The sequence below is a fragment of the Narcine bancroftii genome, chromosome 3 (assembly GCF_036971445.1).
Source record: "Narcine bancroftii isolate sNarBan1 chromosome 3, sNarBan1.hap1, whole genome shotgun sequence".
In the NCBI taxonomy this organism is placed as follows: Eukaryota; Metazoa; Chordata; class Chondrichthyes; order Torpediniformes; family Narcinidae; genus Narcine; species Narcine bancroftii.
This window is the reverse complement of record NC_091471.1, coordinates 185,013,987-185,039,615: the sequence shown is the minus strand read 5'-3', so window position 1 is coordinate 185,039,615 and position 25,629 is coordinate 185,013,987. Positions and strand designations below refer to the sequence as shown.

Below are 25,629 nucleotides of genomic sequence, written 5' to 3'. Positions count from 1 at the left end.
AAAATAGAACATGTCCTGTTGTGCTGATCCTTGACGTTTGCTGCTGTTCTCTGACGGCAGCACTCCATGTAGATTTTCTCCACTGTAGGGCGAATTTTCCCTGTAATGTACTGGGTAGTGTCCACTACCTTTTGCAGATCTCTCCAATCACAGCTATTGGTGCCCATATACCAGACCATGATGCAGCCAGTCAGTACACTTTGTTGTCAAAGTTTATGATGACATACCAAACCTCAGATTTTAGATTTATTGTCAAGAGTATATACATGACATCACATAAAACCCTGAGATTACTTTTTCCTGCGGACACAGCAGAATTATCACTAATTATTAGCGCAAAATTTAACTGCACACAGCATGAACATGTAAACAATCAACACAACTGTAAACAGATAACAAATGCAAACACTGTACAATACAGGGGGAGTAAAGAAAATCAATAAAGTGCACAATTAAGAGTCTTTAAAATAGTCCCTGATTGAATTTGATGTTGAGGAGTCTGATGTAAAGGGGTAGCAGCTGTTCCTGAACCTGGTGATGTGAGTCTTGTGGTATCTATTCCTCTTTCCTGATGGCAGCAGTGAGAACAGAGCATATGCTGGGTGGTGAGGGTCTTTGATAATTGCTGCTGCTCTCAGAAGGCAGTGTTCCCTGTAGATGTACTCAATATTGGGGAGGGTTTTGCCTGTTATGTCCTGGGCTCTGTCCACTACCTTTTGGAGGGCTTTAGGCTCAGGGGTATTGGTGTTCCCATACCAGACTGTGATGGAGCCAGTCAGCACACTTTCCACCACACCTCTGTAGAAAATTACTAGAGTTTCTGATGTCATACCAAACCTCCGCAAACTCCTGAGGAAGTAGAGGTGCTGTTGTGCTTTTGTCAGATGTCATTGGTATGTTGGGTCCAGGAAAGATCCTCCGAAATAGTGACTCCCAATAATCTAAATGTGGTCACCCTCTCCACTTCTGATCCCCCAATGATTTCTGGATTGTATACCTCTGGCTTTCCTTTCCTGAAGTCAACAATTAGCTCCTTAGTTTTGGAGATATTGAGTGCAAAGTTGTTGTTGGTGCACTATTCAGCCAAGTTTTCAATCTCCAACCTGCATGCAGACTCATCCCCATCCTTTATATAACCCACTACCATGGTATTGCTGGCAAATTTGTAGATGTTATTGTCATATTAAGTTACACAGTCATAGGTGGAAAGTGAGTATAGATCAGGGGGCTAAGAACACAGCCTTGTGGTGCTCTGGTACTGATGGAGATTGTGGAGGAGAAATTCCTACTAATCTTCACTGATTGTGGTCTGGAGGTGAGGAAATCCATGATTATATAGTGGGGTGTTAACTCCCAAGTCTTGGACTTTGCTGATCAGTTTTGAGGGGATGATAGTATTAAATGTTGAACTGTAGTCAATAAAGAGCATTCTGATGTATGCATTTTTGCTGTTCATGTGTTCTAGGGCTTTGTGTAGGGCCAGTGAGATGGCATCTGCCGTAGTGGATCTGTTGCTGCGATAGGCAAACTGGAATGGATCTATGTTGCTGCTCAGACAGGAGCTGTTATGCTTCATCAACCACCTTTCCAAACACTTCATCACTGTTGACGCAAGTGCAACTAAACTCTCCTTGGGTACTGGTGTGATTGACGCCAGTTTAAAACAGGTGGGTACTACACTCTGCTGGAGTGAGATATTGAAGATATTTGTGAATACCTCCGTAAGTGGATCAGCACAGATCTTTAGTACTCAGCCAGGAACTCCATCTGGACTGGATGCTTTCCTCAGATTCACTCTTCTGAAGGCAGCATACACATCATCCTCAGATACAGACAGGGTGGGTTTGTCAGGGGACGTGGGGGCGGTTCTCTGCTGTTACTGTCATCAAATCGAGCGTAGAAGGCATTGAGTTCCTCTGGAAGCTAATTTACCGGATTTGTAACAGGTTATGGCGTTCAGGCCCTGCCACACCTGTTGTGTGTCCCTTCTTGTTTTCATTTTCATCTGGAATCTCCACTTTGCCCAGGAGATTGTTTTCCACGGGTCATACCTGCTCCTGCTATACTTTTCTGGATCTCCGGACTTAAATGCCTGCGACCTGGCTCTCAGCAGGTTCTAGATTTTATTGTTCATCCAGGGCGTCTGGTTGTGGAAAACCCTGAATGATTTGGTGGGGCACACTCATCCACTCAACCTCTGCAAACTTCTGAGAAAGTAGAGGCAATGATGTGTTTCCATCACGATGACATTCATGTGTTGGGTCTTCTGAAATAGTGACTCCCAATAATTTAAATTTGTTCACCCTTTCCACCTATGATTCCCCAATGATCACTGGATTGTACATCTCTGGTTTTCCCTTCCTGAAGTCCACAATCAGCTCCTTGGATTTGGTGACATTGAGTGAGAGGTTGTTAGTAGACCATTTAACCAAGTTTTCAATATCCCTCCTGTATGCTGACTCATCACCCCCTTTTATACCACCCACTACCATGGTATCATCAGCAAATTTGTAGATGGTGTTATTGTCAGGCAGTTGTAGGTGTAAAACAAATAGAGCAGGGGCTAATAATGTAGCCCTGAGGTGTTCTGGTATTGATGGAGGTTGTAGAGGAGATGTCTTTACCAATGCTCACTGATTGTGGTCCGGAGGTAAGGAATTCAAGGATCCAATTACACAGTGGAGTATTGAGGCCTAAGATCATTAATTTTACCTGTCTCATATCACAGGACCAGATCCAAGATAGGATGACCCCTTGTAGGTCCGGTAACATTCAGTTGAAGGACACTATCAAGGATGCATTCTATGAAGTCCTCCTCAAGACTTCCTCAACCAACCTGATTCACCAAATGAATTTAAAGACTCCATGAAAACTCCCTTTCAGATATTTCTTGGTTTGCCTGTGCCAGTATAATGCTATTTGGTGGCTTATTGAAAACTCCCAATGATTTTTTTTAATCCTCAACAATTCCTAATCCCTCCCCACATGGATTCAACATTTTGCTCCATAGATTATTTATTGTCTCTCATGATCAATCTAATCTCTTTGCTAATTAAGAGTGCTACCCTATTTTTTATTTTGAAAGTGTTCTGATGCCTCACTCTAATGCACAATAAAAATGAAAGAAATTAACTCAATGATACACATATATATGTATATCATGTTAAATGATCTACTTGTGCATACAAGGACCTCAAATGAAGTGATTGTGCAGAAAGTGAACATGACGTGAATATTTCCAATATTCAACTCCAAGATTTGGTATGTCACCGAAAACTCTTGTAAACTTCTATAGGTGTACTGTGGCGAGCATATTGGCTGGTTGCATCACTGCCTGGTATGGAGGAGCCAACTCTCAGGACAAGAAAAAACTCCAGAGGGTTGTTAACTTGGCCTGTGACATCACAGGCACCAGACTTCATTCCATCAAGGACACCTACATGAAGTCGTGTCTTAAAAAAGCAGCCTCTATCCTCAAAGACCCCCACCACCCAGGGCATGCCCTCTTCACTCTGCTACCATCAGGTAAAAGGTACAGGAGCCTAAAGACGAGCACTCAGTGGCACAAGGACAGCGTTTTCCCCACTGCCATCAGATTACTGAATAATCACTGAACCAAAGACATTGCCTTTCTTTTTGTGCACTACTATAATTTTATTTAATAGTAATGTTGTAGGATGGTTATAATATGAATGTTTGGACTATGATGCTGCCACAAAACACAATGACTTGTTCATGATAATAAATTCTGATTCTGATTCCCCATATTACAGCAATTTTATTTTTCATCCACGCACTTAACCAATTCTTTTATAAAAACAAATGTTAAACTAATGGATTTCAAATTTTTTCTTTCCACTCACATATCACTTTAAGCAATCCCTATACCATAACTGTTCTGTGATTAGTGAGGGATTACTTAAGGTGGTATGTGAGTGAGAAAAAAAAGGTTTAGAATCACTCCAATAGTTCCAATTGTTACTGAAAATATCTTGCTTGAGAAAATTTGTCATTGGCTCATTTCTTTTGGAGTTATGAAACTATACACATAACAAATCAATTAGGTACTATTGAAACAGTGGTTTTCAAACTTCTTCTAATCTTCTGGATCAGTTTGCCATGAATGACCTTGCCTAAGGGTTTACTATAGTCTATGCAGACAACATGCACTGCCCACTGTTACGAGCCCAGAGGACCCCAAAACCCAGCAGCAATACGTATACGTAATATGTATATGTTTAGAAAAGTTCCTTGATTCACAGTCGAATCTCACTTCTCATTCCTCCAAGTTAATTGCAGGCAATTCTTATACTGTGCATAGAATTTAAAATTTATAAAGTTCACCAGGCTTTGGTGCTTGAAAGGTAAATGATTACCACTCAGGAAGGTTCTTGTTGGTTTTCAGAAAGAGATTTGTTGTTGCTGGACACAAACTGATCCCTTTTAATCAGCCACACCCGTGTCTTGCCAAAGAAACCTGCCCCATCAGGGGTTTCCAGATGATAACCTCTTTATTTCAGGTCACCAAAGTTCTTTTTGGTTTCCCTAATTTCAAGTGAAACATTAGGCAGCCAGTCCTCTCCTCTTGTATGGACCACAAAGGTTTTGACCAGGCTGAACTAAAAACTCACAACCCGTTTGCAAAAAGGGGTTTTCCACAAGCTTGCCAGCTTGTTCTGTTTGAGACCCATCTGCTGCTGACTGTAAAACTGCAGAACTGAATTCTCTCTCTCAGAGAAACAGCCTGTTTTTTTTTCTCTCTCTGCTTGCAAAAACCATGAGCCTCTTAGAACAGCAAGCTGCAGTCCAGACAGCCTGCGCCCTCCGAGTTCTTTCATCGTTTGCTTTTTAAAATAACAATCCATTAGTGAAGTCCCTTGGGCACTCCCCAAAGCTTTTGCAAAGACCTTTGGTGTCAGCAAGTCTAGTTTGAGCAGAGCTCCAGTATTTTAAAGGAGAACTGATTTGGTGTTTGTATGTGACCTATACTTAAAAAAAACCTGCTACACTTTTTCTCCCAAAATGATATCTATATACAATTAAAACACAACATACTCTGTCACACCCACCCTCAACAATGGTGGTTTGTATCCTTTATAAGACTAGATAGCCCAGTGCAAAGCCATGCTGATTATTTCTAACAAATTCATCCATTTCCAGATATGAGGATATTCCATCCGTCAGAATTGACTCCAATAATTTCCTTATTAGTTTAAAAAAAAATCCTTATTAGTGATGCAAGACTCAACAGCATATTAGTTCCTGATTTGCCCCTATTTACCGTTTAAATCTGAGCTATTCTCCTTTGCTCTGGGATCTTGCCTGTTACAAAAGTGGATAGCTTAAGCTCCAGGTGCAAACCTCCGATACGATTAGGAAAACTTCAGCCCTTCCTGCCCCTTGCACCTTCTCAAATCCAGGTATGGATATCTAGTGTTGCCAGCAGCCTGCAGGAGTCCTTGAACTGCAAGCCACAAACCGCCTGTAGCCTGTGCGGGTCCTTCAACTGCTGAGTGCCTTACAAGTCCACTGCAGTGATCATCTTTCCTGTAGGGTCATCTCTCAAGCTTCTCATCTGCTGCTCCTGAGTCGCCATCTTGGGCACAGACCTGGCCGATGCAGGATTTAAAAAAACACTGTCGACTCATTTAACAGACCATTTAAAGCCCGTACAAAGCCGTTGGAATCAGAGCCAGACAGTAGGTCTCTGTGGAACAATGCTTTATCTCTACCACCCCTATTCTCCTGGGTTATACCTGTGGTAATAGGGCTGTTACTGCAGCCATTATTTTTAATTTCTTGAAATAGATCCCATTAGGCCCTATGAACCTATCCCACAGAATGGTCTTCAAAAGGCCCAACTCTTCCTCCTTCTTGATGTCAATATGCCCTACATATTAGCATACCCCCTCTATGATGTCACTATCCTACATGTCCTCCTTAGTTAATACCAATACAAAGTGTTCATTTAGTATCTCTCCCACTTCCTCTGGATCCAAGCACAAATCTCTCCAGTGTCCTTGAGTGGTCCCACCTCTCTCTAGTTTTCCACATCCCAAAGTCATGGCAGGTTGCCACTGTAAATTGCACCTAGCATGTAGATGAGTGGTAAATCTGGGGACAGTCAATAGGAATATGGAAAGAATAAAAGAGTTGGATTAATGTTGTATTTACATAAATGAGTTGTCAATGGTTGGAGGAGACTTGGTGGGCCTTTTTCCATGCTGTATTTCTCTATAACTTTATGAATAAAGAGGGATTAATGTAGATCAGTGCAAAATGTGAAATTCGTGCTTAGCCACTCTAGTCAACTCTACAAAGCCCTTTTCAATAACACTAAGAGAGTTGTGCCAAATTCAAGAAAGCTGCCCCACAAATTAATCAAATGATATGCCCTGGTTCACAGGGAGCTTTGTTAACTTGCTTACAATCTACCAAAGGTTTATACATAAATACAATTTTTGCACCCTCTTTAGAATTGTATGATTACACACTGAGAAAAATGTTTTTTTTAATCAAATAATTTTTCCTTTAATTCAGATAAGGGTGAAAAGAATTGAGTACAAAATAATTAAGAAAACAAATGGGGGAAAACTATTTACTAATAAATTTATTAATTTTGATCCATAAACACTTACCTCTAAAAGCATATCTATAAGAGTGGTCTGTTTACTAGCAGGTGCGTGGCACAAATTTTCTATCACAAGGACACGCATGAAGTCAAATACAAACTTTCTGGCAGGATGATTGGTGAGGAAAGTTTTAGCTCCCACATTACAATATTCTGACTGGCTCCTATTCATGCCAGTATCACCGGCAAATGCCTTAAATTCTTCTGCAGGAGAGCCCACATCATCATCAAGATCACTCACCTGGAAAGAACCAGAGGAAGTGAACATCATTTTACAATTGTATGCGTCATAAATACCCAAGATGTTGCCTGTTAAAACAATTATTATCTTCCTTATTGTTAAATTTGCTGCAAAGTTTTAAATAAGTAAAATCAAAATTGCAGCAAATTATCTTAATTTTACATTTTTCCATATTGAGTTACACATTTCAACAGGATATTTAATTTAAAATATTAGCAATTTTAATGTTTTACTACAAAAACAATGCCATTCAGACCAATAACAAGAGAGAAACTGGGCCACAGATATAAACATTAACAAAAATATAACCAGATATCCATAATCTATCAGAGTGCCCATGAGCAATACCATCCCACAGTTTTGCACCACCCATTTAACCTGTAGTTACATTCCAGTAAATTGAAGTTAAATGTAAATTGGGGAAGCTTGGAGGGAGAATTATAAAATAAAAGTAGACATATTGTAAAGGTGCATTTAAAAGTTTTATTTTGTCATTTTTATCATGTACTTTAAAGCACAAAACAAACTCTTCTATTGGCCATGAATGAACAGATGGGAACACCTGTTTTTTTTGCCCTCTTATCAATGAGATCCTCTTATCCATCTTGCTACACCTTTTGTAGGATGACAAAAATAATGTATCAAATGAAAACTAACAACAATCTGTAAGAACACCAGTCTCAAGGAACACCTTCATTTCTTTCACCTTGCGGAATCTTAGAACGACCAAAATGCTTCATACAAATTAAACACACGCACCATTTCTGAATAAGGTCTGATGTTAAAGGGAAAGACAGTTGCTGCAAATGCACAGAGGAATTCTGGACTGGTCCAAAGAGGAGCCAGATCTGGGACATTGTGATACAGGTAACGGAAAAACTGCATCAAAGTGACGGGATATTCTCTAAGCCAGGAGCCTTCCTCTTCAGATTGCCAGGGCTGTAGGAATAAATAAAATATTAAATGCACAAGGAAAAGTAGTGTTTATTCAAAATGCAAGTCACCAATTACAATTGCCTCAATGTGGAATGAAGGAGCTGAAAATTCTAAAGCTATACACTTAGTTTTAGATAGCTTGACTTGGTGAACTAGCCTTCCAGAATCTCCCTGCCAATCTCAAATGAGGAATCTTAAATGTTTTAATGAGATCACATCTCATTCTTCCAAGTTCCAATGCATATAATCCAATCTGTTGAACCCCTTCACTCCAGAAATAAAATTGGTAAACCTTCCTTTGGTAAGGAAATCAAAATTGCACACTTAAAATGTAATCTCAACAGCACAGTCAACTTGTATCAAAACTTCTGCCCTTGCATTTCATATCCTTTGCAACCACATCGACATTCTATTATCAAATGTTTGCTGCATCTGTGTGCCAATTCTTTGTTTCGCGTGCATTAGAACTCAAAATCCCTTTGAACTCATTTTGTGGTCACAGTCCATTTAAATAATAATTTCCTTTTTCACTCTTACCTTCAAAGTGGATAACTTCACATTCTTACTACATTATATTTATTTACTAACATCTTGCTCACCCACTTAACTAATTTTAACAATTTGTCCTCACAATTTGCAAACCTACTTCCATTGTTTTTAGCAAACTGTCCTGAAGATTGAAAATAGTTCAAGTCCCAGCACTCATTCATCACCCCAGTAATTAAAGATCACTGATATGAAAATGATCCATCCATCCCAATTTTCTGATTTCCATCAGTTAAAACCATCTTTTGTGCCACTCCATGCAGCATGACCACAAAGAGGGGATGCTGCAATAATCATGGACTGTATGATAATTCCAAATATCTTGACTGTATGATAATTCCAAATATCTTGCAGCATGTTGGAAGGCTTTGCATGCGATCTTTTTTTGATTTACAATCTGTGAGGCGTGTACCCATTTGGCATGCCACATAAAGGTACTGAGATTAAATGTACTGAGGTTTACAGATGTGCAGCAATGAATAATGGTAACTGTATCTAAAGTTATTCCAAATGCATGGCATAACTGTCACCCATTTTAGTAGTGTAGTTGAGTTCAGTGTCCCAGTGTCCTTTGAAAAAATGAGCCCTTGCTTGTATTAAAAACTACATCTGATCAGGACACTGAGGAAGGCAAAAGGTCATCTCGCTAAATCTCATCTTTATACCTCAAACAATGTCACAATGTACACTGTGGTCCAGCATAAAGTGAACTCAATTAATTTTTAGCAATCATCCACTTGATTATTGATTCTAAAATTAATGCATATTAATAGAAAATCTTGCCTAAAATTTCCTTGATAAATATCAATCATAATCTCATTAATAAGTAAAACAATGAAGGGACATTGGGCGCTGAAAATTTCCTGATTGAATCATAGGTTCGGATCTGGGAGTTCAGGTTTGCTAATTAATCGAACAAGAGGTTGTACGGCAACAGAGGCACTGGAGACGAACCCAAGAACATTCTGAGTCTCTGAAGTGATTCTCCTTTGCTTCTCTTTCTCTTTTTGTTTGAGGTACTGGACAATGCTAACGATGCCTTTATGGCATGCAAAAATTGAAGAATTTTGTGTATTATTCCATTTTGTGCATTAATAAATGGCATTAAAGGAATTTTGGATATAATGCATTTGAGGTCCTTGGTTATTCAATATACATTCTAATTAGGAAATTATTTCACCTTCAAAATTGATGTTTCCTCATGCAAAAGGATGAATGAAGTTCAACTACATTTTGCTTTGCAGTGAAGTTACATCAATCAAACCACACTGCATTAAATCCAGAATCAAAGGAGGCACAGGAAAGAAGCAAACTTTGGTAAAATACTGAGCATAATTTTACAGAATCAGTGAAGCCAAATATGGTGTTTGAATACTTACGAGATTGAGCATAGTCCTCAACATGCCCAACAATAAAAACGCAGACTCTGAACATACAGTGTGAATAGATGCAACCACCGTCCCACTCGAAGCAAGGACACCAAAGATAAATGACCAAATGGAATCCAGATCAAACTGCATTGAGAAAGCAGAAGCCCATAGATATAGTTAACAAATCATCCACTGATCTTTTAAAATATATAATTAATTAGGTAACTAATATTAAAGGAACTCTCACTGCATTTATATAGGACCTTAATGTGACTGCACCTGGAGTTTTATTTAGAGTTGATCTCATTACCCAAGAAAAGATGTACTTACCATTGATGGAATATAGCCTAATAAAAGATTGAGACCTGCAGTTTCAGTGGTTCAGAAGAATGTGAGGAGATTTCATTGAAAGTTAGTTCTTACAGGACTTTATACAGCTAGTTTGTATGCAGGAAACATAAGGAGTTTCAGGGGTCTGAATTAGAATAAGGAGTAAGCTATTTAAGATTGAGATAAAAAAAATTCTTCACTCAGAGGGTGGGAATCTAGGGAGGTTTAGTTGTTGAGTTTAAGTTTATTCACCATGTGATTGCACAAGTACTACCTGACGAAACAACGTTCTTCAGTGCAAAATTTGCAAACACTCAACTATTCATAACACACACAGACAAGCAATACATATGCAAGACAAATGTACATGTGTATTAAAAAAATATTGTTTCATAAATACAGCTCAGTCATGTCTCGGATGGTTAGTATGAGAAGTTCTTCTAAATGTTTAGCACTCTCACTGCGTATCGGAAGTTGTTTCTCAGCCAGGTGGTGCTGGCTCTGATCCTCATTTATCCCTTTCCTGATGCAAGTACTGAAAAATACTGTGTGTGGGGTGGTGGGGGTCATCAACAATTTTGCATCTTCTCTTCAGACAATGATCCTGGTAGATCACATTGATGGGGGTGGGGGTGGTGAGAACACGACACAACCCCCCACCCCCGTGATCCTCTCTGCCACACGTGGTCCTGTGGATTAACCTCCAATCCACTTCTCAAAAGCAACAGTACCACACTGCAATGCAGCCAACCAGGAGGCTCTTGCAGAGGATTGACATGATGGTGGCCAGTAGTCTTGCAGATTCAGTCTTCTGAGGAAATGCAGTCACTGTTGAGACTTCCTAATATGTGAGGAGATGTGTATCCAGGATAGGTAATTTGTTAAGTGGGCTCTGATGAATTTGGTGCTCTCTACTCTCTCCACTACAAAGTTATTAATGTATAGTGGAGGGTGGTTGTTCTTGGTCCTCCTGAAGTCCATGATCATCTCCTTTGTCTTGTCCATGTTGAGACTTGGGTTGTAATTCTTACATCAGAGATGTTCCACCTCTTCTCTGTAGAAAACACAAGGTTGAGATTGTAGGAGATTTTGATTTTCCAAATATCGACCAGGACTCCCATACAGTAAAAGGGCTGGATGGCTTGGAGATTATCAAATGTGTCCAGGAAAGTTTTCTAAATCAATATACAATCTAGAGAGATCATTTTGAATCCAGTGATCATTAGTTTCAAGTTAATTATGGAGAAGAATAGGTCTGGTCCTTGGGTTGAGATTCTCAATTGGAGAAAGGCCAATTTTGAGGAAATGAGAAAGGAACTAGAATATGTGGATTTGACTAGGTTGTTTTCTGGCAAGGATGTGCGAGGTAAATGGAAGACATTCAAAGCTGAAGTTCAAAGCTTGTATGTTCTTGTCAGGATTAAAGGCAAAGTTAACAGGCATAGGGAACCTTGGCTTTTGAAGGATATTGGGGATCAGGTTTAGAAGAAGAGGTGAGATGTATAGCAGGCAAAAGGCACCACAAAGCAAATGAAGTACTTGAGGAGTATAAAAAATGCAGGAAAAAAAACAAAGGAAATAAGGAGGGTTAAGACATGAGGTTGCTTTCTACAGGTATATTAAGATCAAAAGGATGGTAAGGGACAAAGATCAGAATGGTTGACCATGTATAGAGCCAAAAGAGATGGGGTAGATCTTAAATTTTTTTTGCACCACTGTTTACTCAGGAAACTGGCACAGAGTCAAGGGATGTAAGAAAAACTGGCAGTGAGGTCATAGAATAAATAACGATTAAAAAGGAGGAGGTGCTTGCTGTCTTAAAGCAAGTGAAGGTGGATAAATTCCCAGGCCCTGACAAGATATTTCTTCAGATCTGAGGAAGGTTAATGTAGAAATTGCAGGGGCTCTGGCAGAAATATTTCAAATGTCCTTAGCCATGGGTGTGGTGCCAGAGGATTGGAGAGTATCTTATGTTGTTCTGTTGTTTAAAAAAGGCATCATAAGTAACCCTGGAAATTATAGGCTGTTGAGCTTGACATCAGTAGTAGGTAAATTATTGGAAGGTGTTTAAGAAATTGGACGTACATGTATTTGGACAGTCACGGACCAACATGGCTTTGTGTGTGGCAGGTGGTGTTTAACCAAACTGATTTGAGTTTTTCAAGGTTACCAAGAGAGTTGATGAAGGAAAGGCTGATGTTGTCTACGTGGATTTTAGTACGGCCTTTAACAAGGTTCCATATGGGAGGTTAGTCAGGAAGATTCAGACGTTCGGTATTCATGATAAGGTTGTAAAATGGATTCAACATTGACTTTACTGGAGAAGCCAGAGTGGTGGTGGATGATTGCTTCTCAGACTGGAGGCCTGTAATTAGTGGTGTGCCTCAGGGACCATAGTGAGGGTGTGGTAGAACAGAGAGATCTAGGAATACAGATATATTGTTCCCTGAAAGTGGCATCAAAGATAGATACAGTTGTAAAGAGATCTTTTGGCTTATTGGCCTTCCTTAATCAAAGTATTGATTATAGGAGTTGGGATGTTAATGGTAAAGTTGTACAAGACATTGGTGAGGCCAAATTTGGAGTAATGTGTGCAGTTTTGACACCTAACTACAGGAAAGATATCAATAAGATGGAAAGAGTGCAGAGAAGATTCACTAGGATGTTGCCTGGACTTCAGGAACTGAGTTACAGGGAAAGGTTAAGCAGGTTAGGACTTTCTTCCCTGGAGCGTAGAAGAATGAGGGGAGATTTGATAGTGGTATTTAAAATTATGAGGGGCACAGTCAGAGTAAATGCAAGTAGGTTTCTTTCACAGAGGGTAGGTGAGATACAAATGAGACAACATGGGTTAAGAGTGAAAGGAAAACAGTTTAGGGGGGACTTCTTCACACAGAGAGTGGTAGGAGTGTGGAATGAGCTGCCAGCTGAAGTGGTGAATGAGGGCTCAATTTTAACAGTTAAGAAGAATTTGAACAGGTACAGCTAAGCGACTTAATTCTGATGAATGGGAGAGGTAAGGAGGACTATGGACTGGCCCTAGTGGAATGAGGTTTAAAAATTGTTTGGCACAGACTAGAGGGGCTGAACAGCCTGTTTCTGTGTTGTAGTGTTCTATGTAGTGCAACTCATGTTGCTGATAAGGCCAACTATTGTTGTGTCATCTGCAAACTTGATGACTCCATTGAAGCTAGATCTGGCATTGCAGTCATGGATCAGTAGCATGAACAGGAGCAAGTGGAGCACACAGCCCTAACATGTACCAGTACTCAGCATACTGGTGCACAATGTTCTACTGCCTATACAAGCAGACTGTGGTCTTTCTGTTAGTAAGTCTAGAATCCAGTTACAAAGAGGGATGTTGCATTCCAGCAAGGATAGTTTCTCCACCAGTTTCTGGGGAATGATTAAGTCCTGAGCTGAAGTTGATAAACTGCAGCATGGTGTATGAGGCATCATTCTCCAGGTGTCAGGACAGAGTGGTGGGACAATGCTATAACATCATCAGTGGAATAGTTTCTTCTATTAGTGAATAAATTGAGTCTAGGTGCCCTTTGATGCATTCCATTACCAGATTCTCAAAGCATTTCATAATGGTGGAGGTCAGTGTCACAGGGCAGTAGTTAATGATGCCTGTTACTGTTGCCTTCTTTCATGGGGACGATGGACTGTGGCAGTTAGGTGTTGAAGATGTCCATAAAGACCTCTGCCAGTTGGTCTGAGCAGTTCTTCAGTACCTAACCACTTATGTTGTCTGGTCCTGCTGCCTTGTGTGGGTTCACCTTGGATAGGGTTCTTCTTACCTTGGCCATGGATATTGCAGGGTGCCCTTTCATGGGGGGGGGGGGGGGGGGGAGGGAGAGAAAGAACTTTCTTCAGCGTCAGCCCGTTCTTCTCATTGAACTGATGTTCAGTCTGTTCGGAAGGGAGGCATCATGTCTTTAACTCACAAGGTTGTCTTGTGATCTGTTATGATCTTTTTCCAATAAATTCAATACATTTTTGGATAGAAACGACAAGAGCATATAACAAATTGTGTTCTGGCAGTTTTGGTGAATGGCAAAGAAGGTTTCAAGATCTAGCTGGGCTTCTACTACTATTTCTCAAGTTCTACGTTCTTAAAAATGACTCCATTATTTTTTCAAGCAGATGTAAAATGCAGAGATTACTTGTTTCTCCAGAGTATGATTGGAAACAAATCACAGGGCCTATGTGAGAGCTAAGCGACTTAATTCTGATGTGCTTCACCAATACTTTTAAAAAAAATAATTAAACTAAGATACTGTATGTGATCAATTATTCATGAACATGGAATTATTCATCCTCTTGTTCACTGCTTGACACAAGAATTCCATATTTAACATGGAATAAGAAATTGGCTCAAGATGCTACTTTGGGTACTGATATTGGCAATATCATCATATTTTATTGCTGTTTTTACCTAAATGTGAAAAAAAAAGCCACATTTTAACTCCGCAAATAAAAGCAAAATATAAAATCAACAACTTCCCAAATGAAGGTGATCACTCAACTTGCAATCATTATTAAAACACTTCCTAGTATTTCAGAATTTTCAGGAAATGCCAACTACATTTAGTAACCCAAATAATTTTCTTATATAGCCTCAGCTCGCCTGCTCTTCCCACAGAATGCGTAAAATCAACACAAAGCACCATGAAGGAGCCAAAGTCATAGATCAAACACTCCGTTTATGGTACGGCCACAAGCAGTATTTTTTTTCCTGATTTTCTATATACACCAGCAACTCTAAAACTTCTTGTTGCACTCATTCTTAGTTTACTTCAAGCAATGCCACATATTAAACCTTCTCTGTAGCTATTTTTATGTTGTATCTTTTTTCTTGTTGGTTTCAGTTGTAAGGATTCATCAATGCTCTTTTCTAATTTGTGGAAAAGGTGTATTTTATGATCTGAACATACCAAGGAGAAAGACATTTATTGCAGTCTTCCAAGAATACAGTACTAAAGACATGCGAGAAACCTTTTTTTTTGCAGTTAAACAGGCCACTACATGATCTTACATTGTGTAGCAATGTGTAGCAATTGAAAGTCAATTAGTACAAACATATTACCATTTATCCATAATTGAATCTGCATCATAAAATGTAAGAGTCCACTTAGTGACAAAATTAAATACCAAAATTATATCCAGTAACAATTAAAAGGCAGAAGTATTATTTAATTCCATTGACTTGAAAGGTAATTTGCTGCTTAATTTGTTATGATAAATCAGTTTCATCCCTTATAACTAAAACAGCTAGTTAAATAAAAGCATTTATAGAAATTTGTGAAAACCCTATCCCATCATTTTCAGGGCAAAATAAAGTTGCAAATTCATATTCATATTATTTCATGTTAAATAACTGTATCATTTAAATAAACAGTATTTTCATGGAAGAAAAAAATAACAAAATCAAAATGAAAACACAAAACATGCATTGGATACATACCTGCAAGTTTTCTGGAAGTTCAGTAACTGGCTGCTGAAGGAAAAGAGCCATCAACAGAAAATACAGCTCAGGCACATTCGTATGTTTGGGTAGGAATGACTGCAGAATAGAGAAACCAGGGATATGACAAGCATCACGGTTTATTTCACGTATTGTTGATCTACCACCAGCAATTCTGCCCACATTGAAACCTGAAAAATACAGAATTGTGAAAAATTTTTAAACAGATATCTTGCAAAATCTTATCTCTTTTGCCAGAGGGTCATGAGTCCATGGAATTTGTTGCCATAGGAGTCAGTAGAAACGAGGTCATTGGACAGAAATTGACAGGTATTTGATTAGTCATGGCAAGAGTTACTGGAAGAAGACCGGGAGTGGGGCTGAGTGTTGAGGACCAGCCCATGATTAAATGGCAGAACAGACCTGATTGGCCTACTTCTGATCTTGTGATCTCTGTGAACTATGCCTCTCAATCTCAATTCGACATCGTGAGCAATTTTCTCATAATGGCAATGAGAAAACTCAAGGATGCTGTAAGTAACAGATGCAATGATCATCCAACCAAAGCGTGCATTTCCTATTCACTCTAAATAAATATAATTAGCTTTGCAATTATATCAGAAGTTGATGCAATACATTGACCATTGTTTTAAGGTTAAGTATTAGAAATCACACAAATGCGATACCTGACCTCCACCTTGCCAATGGCAGGTAGCAGTTCTTGAACAAATTCACTTTCTTACCTCTTGAACAGTTGAACAGATTCCAACCAAGCAGTATCAGGCCTTCATCTCCTGTACGATCACTGACTCATCATCTCTGGAAATCTCCCACCTCATTGTTTCTTAAACTCATACGGCCCAGCTCCATTTCTTGTCTATGATCTATAAACCCAATTGCTCCAGTAGATCAAACTCAAAAATGCTGGAGGAACACAATTAGTCTCACAGCATCCAAAAGAGGTGAAGATATGTAATAGATGAGATACGAGGATACAAGTTCTGATCTTCAACATCTCACTGCAGTAATCCTCTGTCCCTGCAGCCTCATTATTGCAATGCCCAAGAGAACAGTGGTAACTGGACTAAATGATGACCATCCAGTGGCACTAATCTCATCAATTATGAGGTTTTTTTTGAGCGATTGATAATGGAACACATTAAATTGCACCTTACAGTTACATTGGAACCATTCCATTTCACATACCCTACAAACTGGCCCACAGATGATGTCTTATCTTGACCCTCCAGTCCGTCCTGACAAACCTACAGGCTAGTTGGGAACATGAAACTGGGCTGGGTGTGATGAAGCTGGGGAGAGAGACTATCCATCGGCCAGTTGTCTGACTCTCTCCCTCTGAAAGCATGGCTGAGCCTCATTCTCCAAGTATAGTTTGTGACCATCCATTGCCTCAGCCAAGTTGACAGAATCTGGGATTCAGTAGAGTGCTGATGGCAAGAGGGGGTCCCAAAGGGAGGTTTGGAACTGGGGTCGGGTTGACAATGGTTTGCGGATAATACAACAGGAGTTGGCCTCATCAGCAAAAATCAGGAGTTGGCTGGGCAGCACGCAAAATGATGCGAGAAATGCAATCTGTATCTTAATGCGAACAAGACAAAGGACATGAATGTGGAATTCAAGAGGCCTAAGGTCAACCACTCTCCACTGCACACCAATGGTTCAGTCATGCAGAGCGTGGAGAGCACAAAGTTCCTTGGTGTGCATATAAAAGACAACCTATCCTGGACCCACAACATCAATTAATGATGACGGTGCAGCGGTGTCTACACTTCCTAAGGAGATTAACGGCAAGGCTACAGGCCCCCATCTTGACAAAACTTCACAGTAACACAATTATGAGTGTATTGTCTGGCTGCATCATTGTGGGGTATGGTAGTTGCAAAGCAATGGAGAGGAACCCAATACAGAGGATCATCAAAATGGCTAAGATTACTGGGGCTCCCTTTCCTTTATTGTTGACATTTACTAGGAGCACAATTTAAACAGAGCTTAAAAATTATAGAAGATTGTGTCCATCCAGCAAATAGCATCTACCATGAAGGAGGAGAACCAGGAGCATCAAAATCAGGCTGTGAGATTGATGAACGGTACTCTGTAATCAAGTAAATCATTCCAAGATATCTTGTATATTTATTTAAATTACATTTTTTTCTGTTAATATGTGATTATTAAGTGCAATGTATTGTATGTGCACCATGGTCCAGAGAAAAGATATTTCATCAGGTTTTACACCTTCAATCAGATGATAATTTCCAACAATGGATTAACTGGCTCAAAACATTAAAGTCTGAAGAAACTGTGATTGTAGTTAAAAACACAAAAATGCTGGAGGAACTCAGCAGGTCTTGCAGCACCTATATGCGGTAAAGTCCTTAAGAAACAGGAGCAGCCCATTGAGTCGGCTCCGCTATTTAATGAAGATATATATAACCAACATTTGGGCCTGAGTGAGCCCTCTTCAAGACATCTGAATTAAAAGGTGGGAAGAAGGAAAGAAAGAGCAGGGGGAAGGAGTACAGGCCAACAGACAAAGGGTGAAAATTGGACATGGAAAGGAGGACAGAAGAAGAAATATAAGAATTGATCAGGGGAGAGGTGGCTCTATAAATGCAGAGCTGGAGAAAAGGAGAATGAGGGAGACAGAGTGCAAGATGGAGCTAGAGGAAAGTGGAAATTGGGATTGGGGTAGGGGGGAGGGGGTTGAGAGGCCCATATCAGAGTGGTGAGTTAGAGGTTTTGGCTTGAGAGGCTTCAAAGAGTAGAGGTTCAAGTGGTGGTGCAGGAGCCATCTCAACACAAAACTCTGGAACACCTGGGCAGCAAGATGCATACATCAGGATGTTCTTTATGAACTACAATCTCTATCAGTACCGGAGCACAACAGGGCTGTGTTCATACCACTGATCTACTCAATTTACACCAATAACAAATTTGTGTTAATCTTTAAAGTTAAAATCTTTAGTTATAAAATATATATTTCTTAATAAAGTAAGTTATAGAGTTAAGATATTGTATATGTATTCTTACCAAGTTAGTTATGGACTGGTACAGGGTCTCACACACCATAAAATAGTGTTCTTAATTGAAACTCAAGGACCAGGCGTGGTTCTTAAAAGCGATTTTTATGTACAATCAGCACTATGTTGATAGCTGTTTCAAACTTCAAGTATCATTTCGAATGACGTGTGTAGCCTTTCAGGAACCAAACCACTGGATATGGAATGGTTTTGAAGAAAAGCAGGAGGTTTGGCAGAAATGAAACTAAAACTATGGTGATATCACATAACATGATGTCAGAGAACTATATACTGAAGACTGAGAAGACAGAAGACTGATGAAACATTTGACATCTTGGAAAGACAGGACTAGGGCAGTGATCTCTAGCAAAAGAGGGAGATGCTGTTCTGTAGTATATTATCCTTATTTTAGGAGGTACACAACTTAAGTGGCTTTTAAATCCATGATTCAGGTGTGTTGTATCTTTGATAATGTTTCCCGCCCTGCCCAGACATCATTCCCTATAGGTTTTTCAATGGTAGGCAACTGGATTCCAATAATCCAATGGGCTTAAAAGTGTTTATTTGATCGATTAATATTCAACTTGTTTGAGTAAAAATCTTTTTGAAAGCGAATTAAGAGGCCTTTTGTGTGTGAGGACAAACAACTGCAATGGATATTAAAAAGATTTTGGAATCATTAAACTGTGCAGATTTGAAAAAGGCAAAAAAGGAGGAGTTGTTGCTTATTGCTGAAGACTTGAAACTTAGAGTTAGAAGTGTCAATGAAGAAAATTGAGATTCAATGAATTATGACTATTATGTAAAAGAGAACATTTTTGAAGAGGAGGTGTTAAAACAATTGCCTGAGAGTAAATCACTTGAGCACCAGTTACAGCTGAGAGAGGTGAAGTAAGTAAAACATAAAATTTATAGACAGCATGAGCTAGAGTGAAAAACTTAATGAGAGGGGGAGAGAGAGAAAAACTTAGGTTAGAGGAAGCAGAAAAGGAGATTTGGGGCGGATGAAGCAGAAAAAAAGTTTTGAAATAGGGATAAGAGAAGCAGGAGTTTCATCTCCTGGTCCTCGTGAGAGTAACTTCATTACTAGGGAAATGAAGTTATTTCCTCCATTTAATGAGGATGATATTGATAAATATTTTCAACATTTTGAGAAAGTCATTGAGAGTTTGAAATGGCCAAGAAACCATTGGCCCCTCATCTTAGAGTGTAATTAGAAGAAAGACTCAGTAGGCTTACTCTGCCCTCACCATCCAGCAAGCAACTAATTATGATACTGTAAAGCAAGCTGTGCTTAAGGCTTATGTATTAGTCCCAGAAGTGCACAGACAAAAATTCAGGACTTTTGAGAAAAGCTGTGAACCAGTGGATTTTGCCCTACGAGAAAGCTGTGAACTTTGACCGATGGTGCACATTAAAAAAAAATGGTGACTATTACAGACTAAACGAGTTGATATTAGTTGAGGAAATTAAAAGGTATGTTTCATATTATATAAAAACATACTTAGGTGAAAAAGGGAGTGACAACTTGGCAGGAGGATGCCAAGTTAGCCGATGAGTATGCATTAACTCACAAAGTGAGATTTGTTCCCAATCGACCTTTTTCAGAAGGTAAACCTTTTCAAGAAGGTAATTTGAAGTATCCAAGCAAAGAAGAAAATAAATGGGGAAATAGTGCAAGAGGTAAAGGAAAAACCTGTTCCATTTTGCAACTATTGTAAGAAACCTGGTCATGTGGTAGTGAACTGATTTTCCTTGAAGATAAATAAAGAACAGGAAACAGATGCTTGTATTCAAAGCAATGGAACGCATGGAAGTAAAAAAGGATCTACTGTTATAATTAGGAAGGGATTTGAACATTTTCTGTCAGAAGGTAAAGTTTCATTACAGGAAGGATCACCACAAGTAACAGTAAAAATACTTGGAGATACTGAGGCAGCTCAGTCACTTGTATTACCCAGAGTTTTGGAGTTTAGTGATAAGACTGCCACAAGTGAAATAAATTTGATTAGAGGTTTTGGAAGTGATGCGGAGTCGATCCCTTTGCACAATGTTGAAATTCGAATTAGTTAATGCACTTGTTAAAACAGGGATCAGATCAAGTTTACCAGTGTATGGTATTTCATTGTTATTAGGAAATGATTTGGGAGAGGGTTGTCCTTGCAGAGAAATTAACAGATAAGACAGTCAATGATGAAACAGAGACAGATTTAGATATATATCCAGCATATGGAGTGACAAAAGTGATGGCAAAAAAGCTTGCCATTGTAAACAGTGATGTAAGGAAAATGATTTAAAAGGGTTGGAAGTCTGTGATAGTAAACAACAGCTGGAAAAAGATTTGTCACTATCCAGAGCAAAATTAATAGAAAAACAAAGTGAAGATACTGATCTTGCTAAAGTTAGGGATAAAGTGATGAGGAAACTAAGAAAGAGTCAGTTGGATATTATTTCAGGGACAGTTTATTGATGAGAAAATGGAGGTCATGTGAGATTCCTGCTAATGAACAGTTGTTCACTAGGTTGTAGTCCCTAAAGCCTATAGAGATGAGATTTTAAACATAGCCCTTGGGTGGGAACCCTGGGGTAAATAAAACTACCTATAAAATTATGAAACAATTTTATTGGTCTAATTTAAGAAAGATGTGAAGAGATTGTGTAGGACTAGTTTCTCCTTTAAAACCTATTCCTGTTTTTGGAGAACCTTTTTCTCAAGTAATTGTGGATTTTGTTGGTCCAATGCCCAAAACAAAAGCTGGAAATGAATATTTGTTGACCATTATGTGTGCAGCTACCAGGTTTCCTGAAAACTGCACACATAATATTGCACTCAGGAATATTAAAGTAAAACTATTAAAGTAAGAATACAATCAAATCAAGGGAGTAATTTTATGTCAGGTGTATTTCAACTGTTAGTTTATAAATCGGGAGCTAAACAAATTACATCTTCTGTATATCACCCAGAATCTCAGGGAGCTTTGGGGAGGTTCCATTTGACTTTGAAAAACTATGATGAGGTCTTATTGTTGTGAAAGTGAGATGGTCTGGGATGAAGGTGTTCATTTATTTTTGTTTGCAGTAAGGGAATTGGTACAAGAATTGTTAGGTTTTAGTCCTTTTGAATTGGTATTTGTACACGAGGATAGGAGATGTTTAATGTTGTTAAAAGAACAGTGGGTTAATGAAGATGTGCATTTGAATTTGTTAGGTTATGTATCAAAGTTCAATAATCGTTTACAGAAGGTCTGTAAGATAGCTAAGGAGAATTTAAAAATGGCTCAAGGTAATAATGAAGGCTTGGTATGACAGGAAATCTTGTGAGAGAATTTTTAAACCAGGGGATAGAATGTTAATCCTTTTTCCAATAATTTCTTATCCTCTTAGAGCAAAATTTTCAGGACCTTATGAAATAGAATCTAAGGTAAATGAAGTTAATTACATGGTTAAAACTCCTGATAGGAGATGTAAAACAAAGAGTTTCCATGTTAATATGCTAAAACATTATTTTGGGAATTTGGACTTAGTCAGAAGCAGCCTATACCTGAGGTATTAGTTATTGACAAAACTGAGGTTGCTATGGATCATGACATCACACAAGCTATTCTTGTGAAAGTCATTTTAAAGAGAATATTGTTCCAGCTCATTTACCTAACTCAAGCATATTTGGAAATTTGGATAAAACGTTGGCTCATTTGAAACCACAGGAAAAGGAACAAATGAAAAGTTAAGTTTAAAATTCAGAAATTTATTTCCAGATGTTCCACAGTGAAATTTTGTCACTTGCCGTGATGTTGATGTTGGAGATAAAAAACCTATCAAACAGCATCCATACAGAATTAATATTGAAAAGTGTAAACAGGTTGAGTACATGTTAAAGAATAATATTATTAGATGTTCTACCTAAATCAGATGGAATAGTTATATTCCACACTGATTATAGAAAAGATAATGCAGTGACAAAGTGTATTGGGAAGGGTCGTAGCTGTCACATGACAGCACTGCTCCCTACCAAGTTGGAAGACATACCAGCTGCCAATCAAGGTCCTATCCCTCCCATTAGTCCACACCTTGCCATTGGCACCATGTAAATTACCTGGACTAGACTCTGCAGCTTGCCTGTACTTGGCCTTGGGTCATTAGCTGTTGTAATTGGATTAACCCTCCTGGCACTGAGTCATTTCACTGCTAACAACTTGGGCTGGACCCTCCAGCATTATAAAGGTGCCATATATGTTCTTTGTTCTCCCTTTTTGCCAGCTTTGGACCCCCCTGCTTCACTCCAGGCCTAGAAACATGGAAGGTGCTAGAGAAACTGTTGGCAAGATATGCATAGTTTAAAAGGGTTGGGACGTTTAATTAGTGTCCCTTGCAGCATACTATCATGTCTGCACTGAGTCAAGGGGTGGTGGGGCATTGTCGTGATTTTTCTCTTGATCATTGTATGTGCATGTGTATATTTTGTTCCCACCTTAGTTATTAATTATACGCATTTCAGTGCAGCTATTACTTTCCCATGGCTGCTGAAAACTGTGTGTGTGTGCTCCATCTGTTACCATTTCCAACACTTGCTTTCTGTAAATAAAATTCTTTACTTCCAAAACTGTATGCACAGCAACCTTGCCTTTGAGGCCTACCAAACCACTACACACAAAGACAGATGCCTGTTCTATCCCTAGGGTGGATGATTGTGTGGATAAGATTGGAAAAGCTAAATTTCTTACAAAGATAGATTTATTAAAAGGTTGCTGGTGTTTTTCTTTAACAAAAAGAGGAAGGGAAATTTCAGCCTTTCTAACCCCATTGGGTTTATATGAATACAATGTTTTCCCATATGGGATGAAGAATGCTGCAGGAAAGTTTCAGAGGATGATGAATTCTGTAACCCAATATTTAAAATATACAGATGCTTATATTGATGACTTGGTTACAGGGAATAACACATGGGAAGAACACATCTCTGCAGTAGAAAAACTGTTTGATAAACTTTTGAAAGCCAATCTTACTGTTAATTTAGCTAAGAGTGATTTTTTTTAATGTTCAGGTGATTTATCTTGGTTATGTTTTTTGCCAAGGAAAACTGGAGCCAGTTCAGACAATTTCTGAATTTCCTGTACCCACCGGTAAGAAATTAGGAGAATTTTAGAAATGGTTGAATATTATAGGAAATTTTGTAAAAATTTTGCTGACATTACTCTTCCCCTGACTAATCTTTTGAAGAAGAGTGAAAAATTTATTTGGTCGGCCATCTATCAGAAATATTTAACAGACTGAAAGATATGTTATGTTATAAACCTGCACTTAAGTCACCTGATGATGCCGTTGATGCCAGTGAGGATGTAGCAGGTGCTGTGCTAGTGCAGAAAGATGACTATGATGGTATTGAAAATCCAGTGGCTTACTTAGCTAAGAAATTCAATAAACATCAAAAGGCGTTGAGAAAGAATTACTGTCCTTTGCATTAGCTTTGCAACATTTTGAAGCATATTTTTGCACTGCTATGGGGCACTAATCATAACCTGTTGATATTTTTGTGTAAAATTAAAAATAAGAATAGCCAATTATTGAACTGGAGTTTAATTTTGCAGGAATATGACTTGGTTATAAATCATTGAGAGGCAAGGACAATGTCATTGCTGATTGCCTGCCCAGATGTTGATTTTACGTTATTTTTGCAATATTTGTTTGTATTATGTTGTCCAAGAATGTGAAATCTGTCAAACACATGGTAGATAGTAATTTAAGTTTATGACATTTTAGAAGTTCAAAATTTTCTATGAGGGAAGAAGGTGTAATGGATTTGTATTAATCTTTAAAATTAAAATTTTTAGTTATAAAATATATATTTCTTAGTAAAGTAAGCTATAGAGTTAAAATATTGTATATGTGGGGGGGGGGGGGGGGCATCACGTGATATGGTAGCAAGGGAAGCTGAGTCCCGCCTCTCCTGGAGAATCAATAAAGAGAAAGGAAAACAATTTTTAACAACTCAACTTGGAAGAAAACATACATTTAAACTTTACCAGAATGTCACCAAAGAAAACAAACCTGCAGCAACGACCTCTGGGTCCAATGAATTGGAGACGGCAGTAGGGAGCAGAGGCCTGCTCAAAGGAGGAAGCCTGGGGCTGAGGTTTGGCTCACCCCCCCCCCCCCCCATGTAAGCAGTTTGCCCAATGGGGTGAATGGTGGCACGTTTTCACTGCTGTATTGAACAGGCGTCGCTGAAGACGAGCTTGAGGAGATATGCGAAACTGTTGAAGGTGCTGAAGTTTTCGGGACCACTACAGCTACTAATGGAAGATGGCAGCAATTCGACCCAGAGGAGGAAGGAGTATGACAATGATAGCGCTGATAGTGGTACACAAGTTTGGAGGAAGATGATGAACAACAAACTGTTACAGCAAACAGTAATGGCAAAAAAAAAGGAAAAAAGGAAAAGTAAATATACTATTGAAGATGTAATGAAGGATTTGGATAAGAAATGAAAACATACAAATAAAAAACAATAATATTTCATCAGTTGTGACCCAATTACAAGGAGCTATTGGAAGCCTAACTGATAAGAGTAAAGGTTGTGGAGTAGAAAATGGAGAATGTAGTAGACAGAACAAATAAAATGCAGAAAGAAATAAAACATGGGAAAAATTGACATATTAAAATATATGGACATATTTAGCAGAAGGAATAATATCAAAATTCTTGGTTTTAAATAAGGAGTCCAGGAATAGTTGCCTAATGTTTTGGGTAAGGAAAATGTTGGAACACATATTGAAATTTGGAGGGTGCATATGCCTTGTGTGCATATATACCCTTATGCTCTGTCCTATATCGGATGAAAAGCCACGCTCTGTCTTGATTAAATGTCTAAGATATCAAGACAGAGAAAAAATACTCAGCGCAGCGGCAAAGTGAGTAAAGGTAAGAGAACCATTGGAAAGTGAGGGAGGCAAAGAATTGTTCTATATATATATATGTATACACAAGTGCAGCATTGTTGAAATGCAGGTGGGAATTCAATTCAGTAAAAAATCCATTTAGCAAAAAGGATACAACTTCATGTTGTGCCA

The 25,629-nt window shown here is 38.7% G+C and overlaps 1 protein-coding gene across 6 annotated transcripts in view; it reads right to left on the bottom strand.

The window, feature by feature from the left end:
* Positions 1-25,629, bottom strand: part of wdfy3 (WD repeat and FYVE domain containing 3) — a 444,121-nt gene that overhangs the window by 168,764 nt on the left and 249,728 nt on the right. For all 6 annotated transcript variants that reach the window (XM_069926060.1, XM_069926059.1, XM_069926063.1 and 3 more), the window contains 4 exons: positions 15,525-15,715; positions 9,734-9,868; positions 7,632-7,811; positions 6,639-6,872 (listed from right to left, as the gene is read on the bottom strand). In XM_069926060.1, coding sequence (XP_069782161.1) covers positions 6,639-6,872; positions 7,632-7,811; positions 9,734-9,868; positions 15,525-15,715 — 740 coding nt within the window. The remainder of the gene's footprint in view (positions 1-6,638; positions 6,873-7,631; positions 7,812-9,733; positions 9,869-15,524; positions 15,716-25,629) is intronic.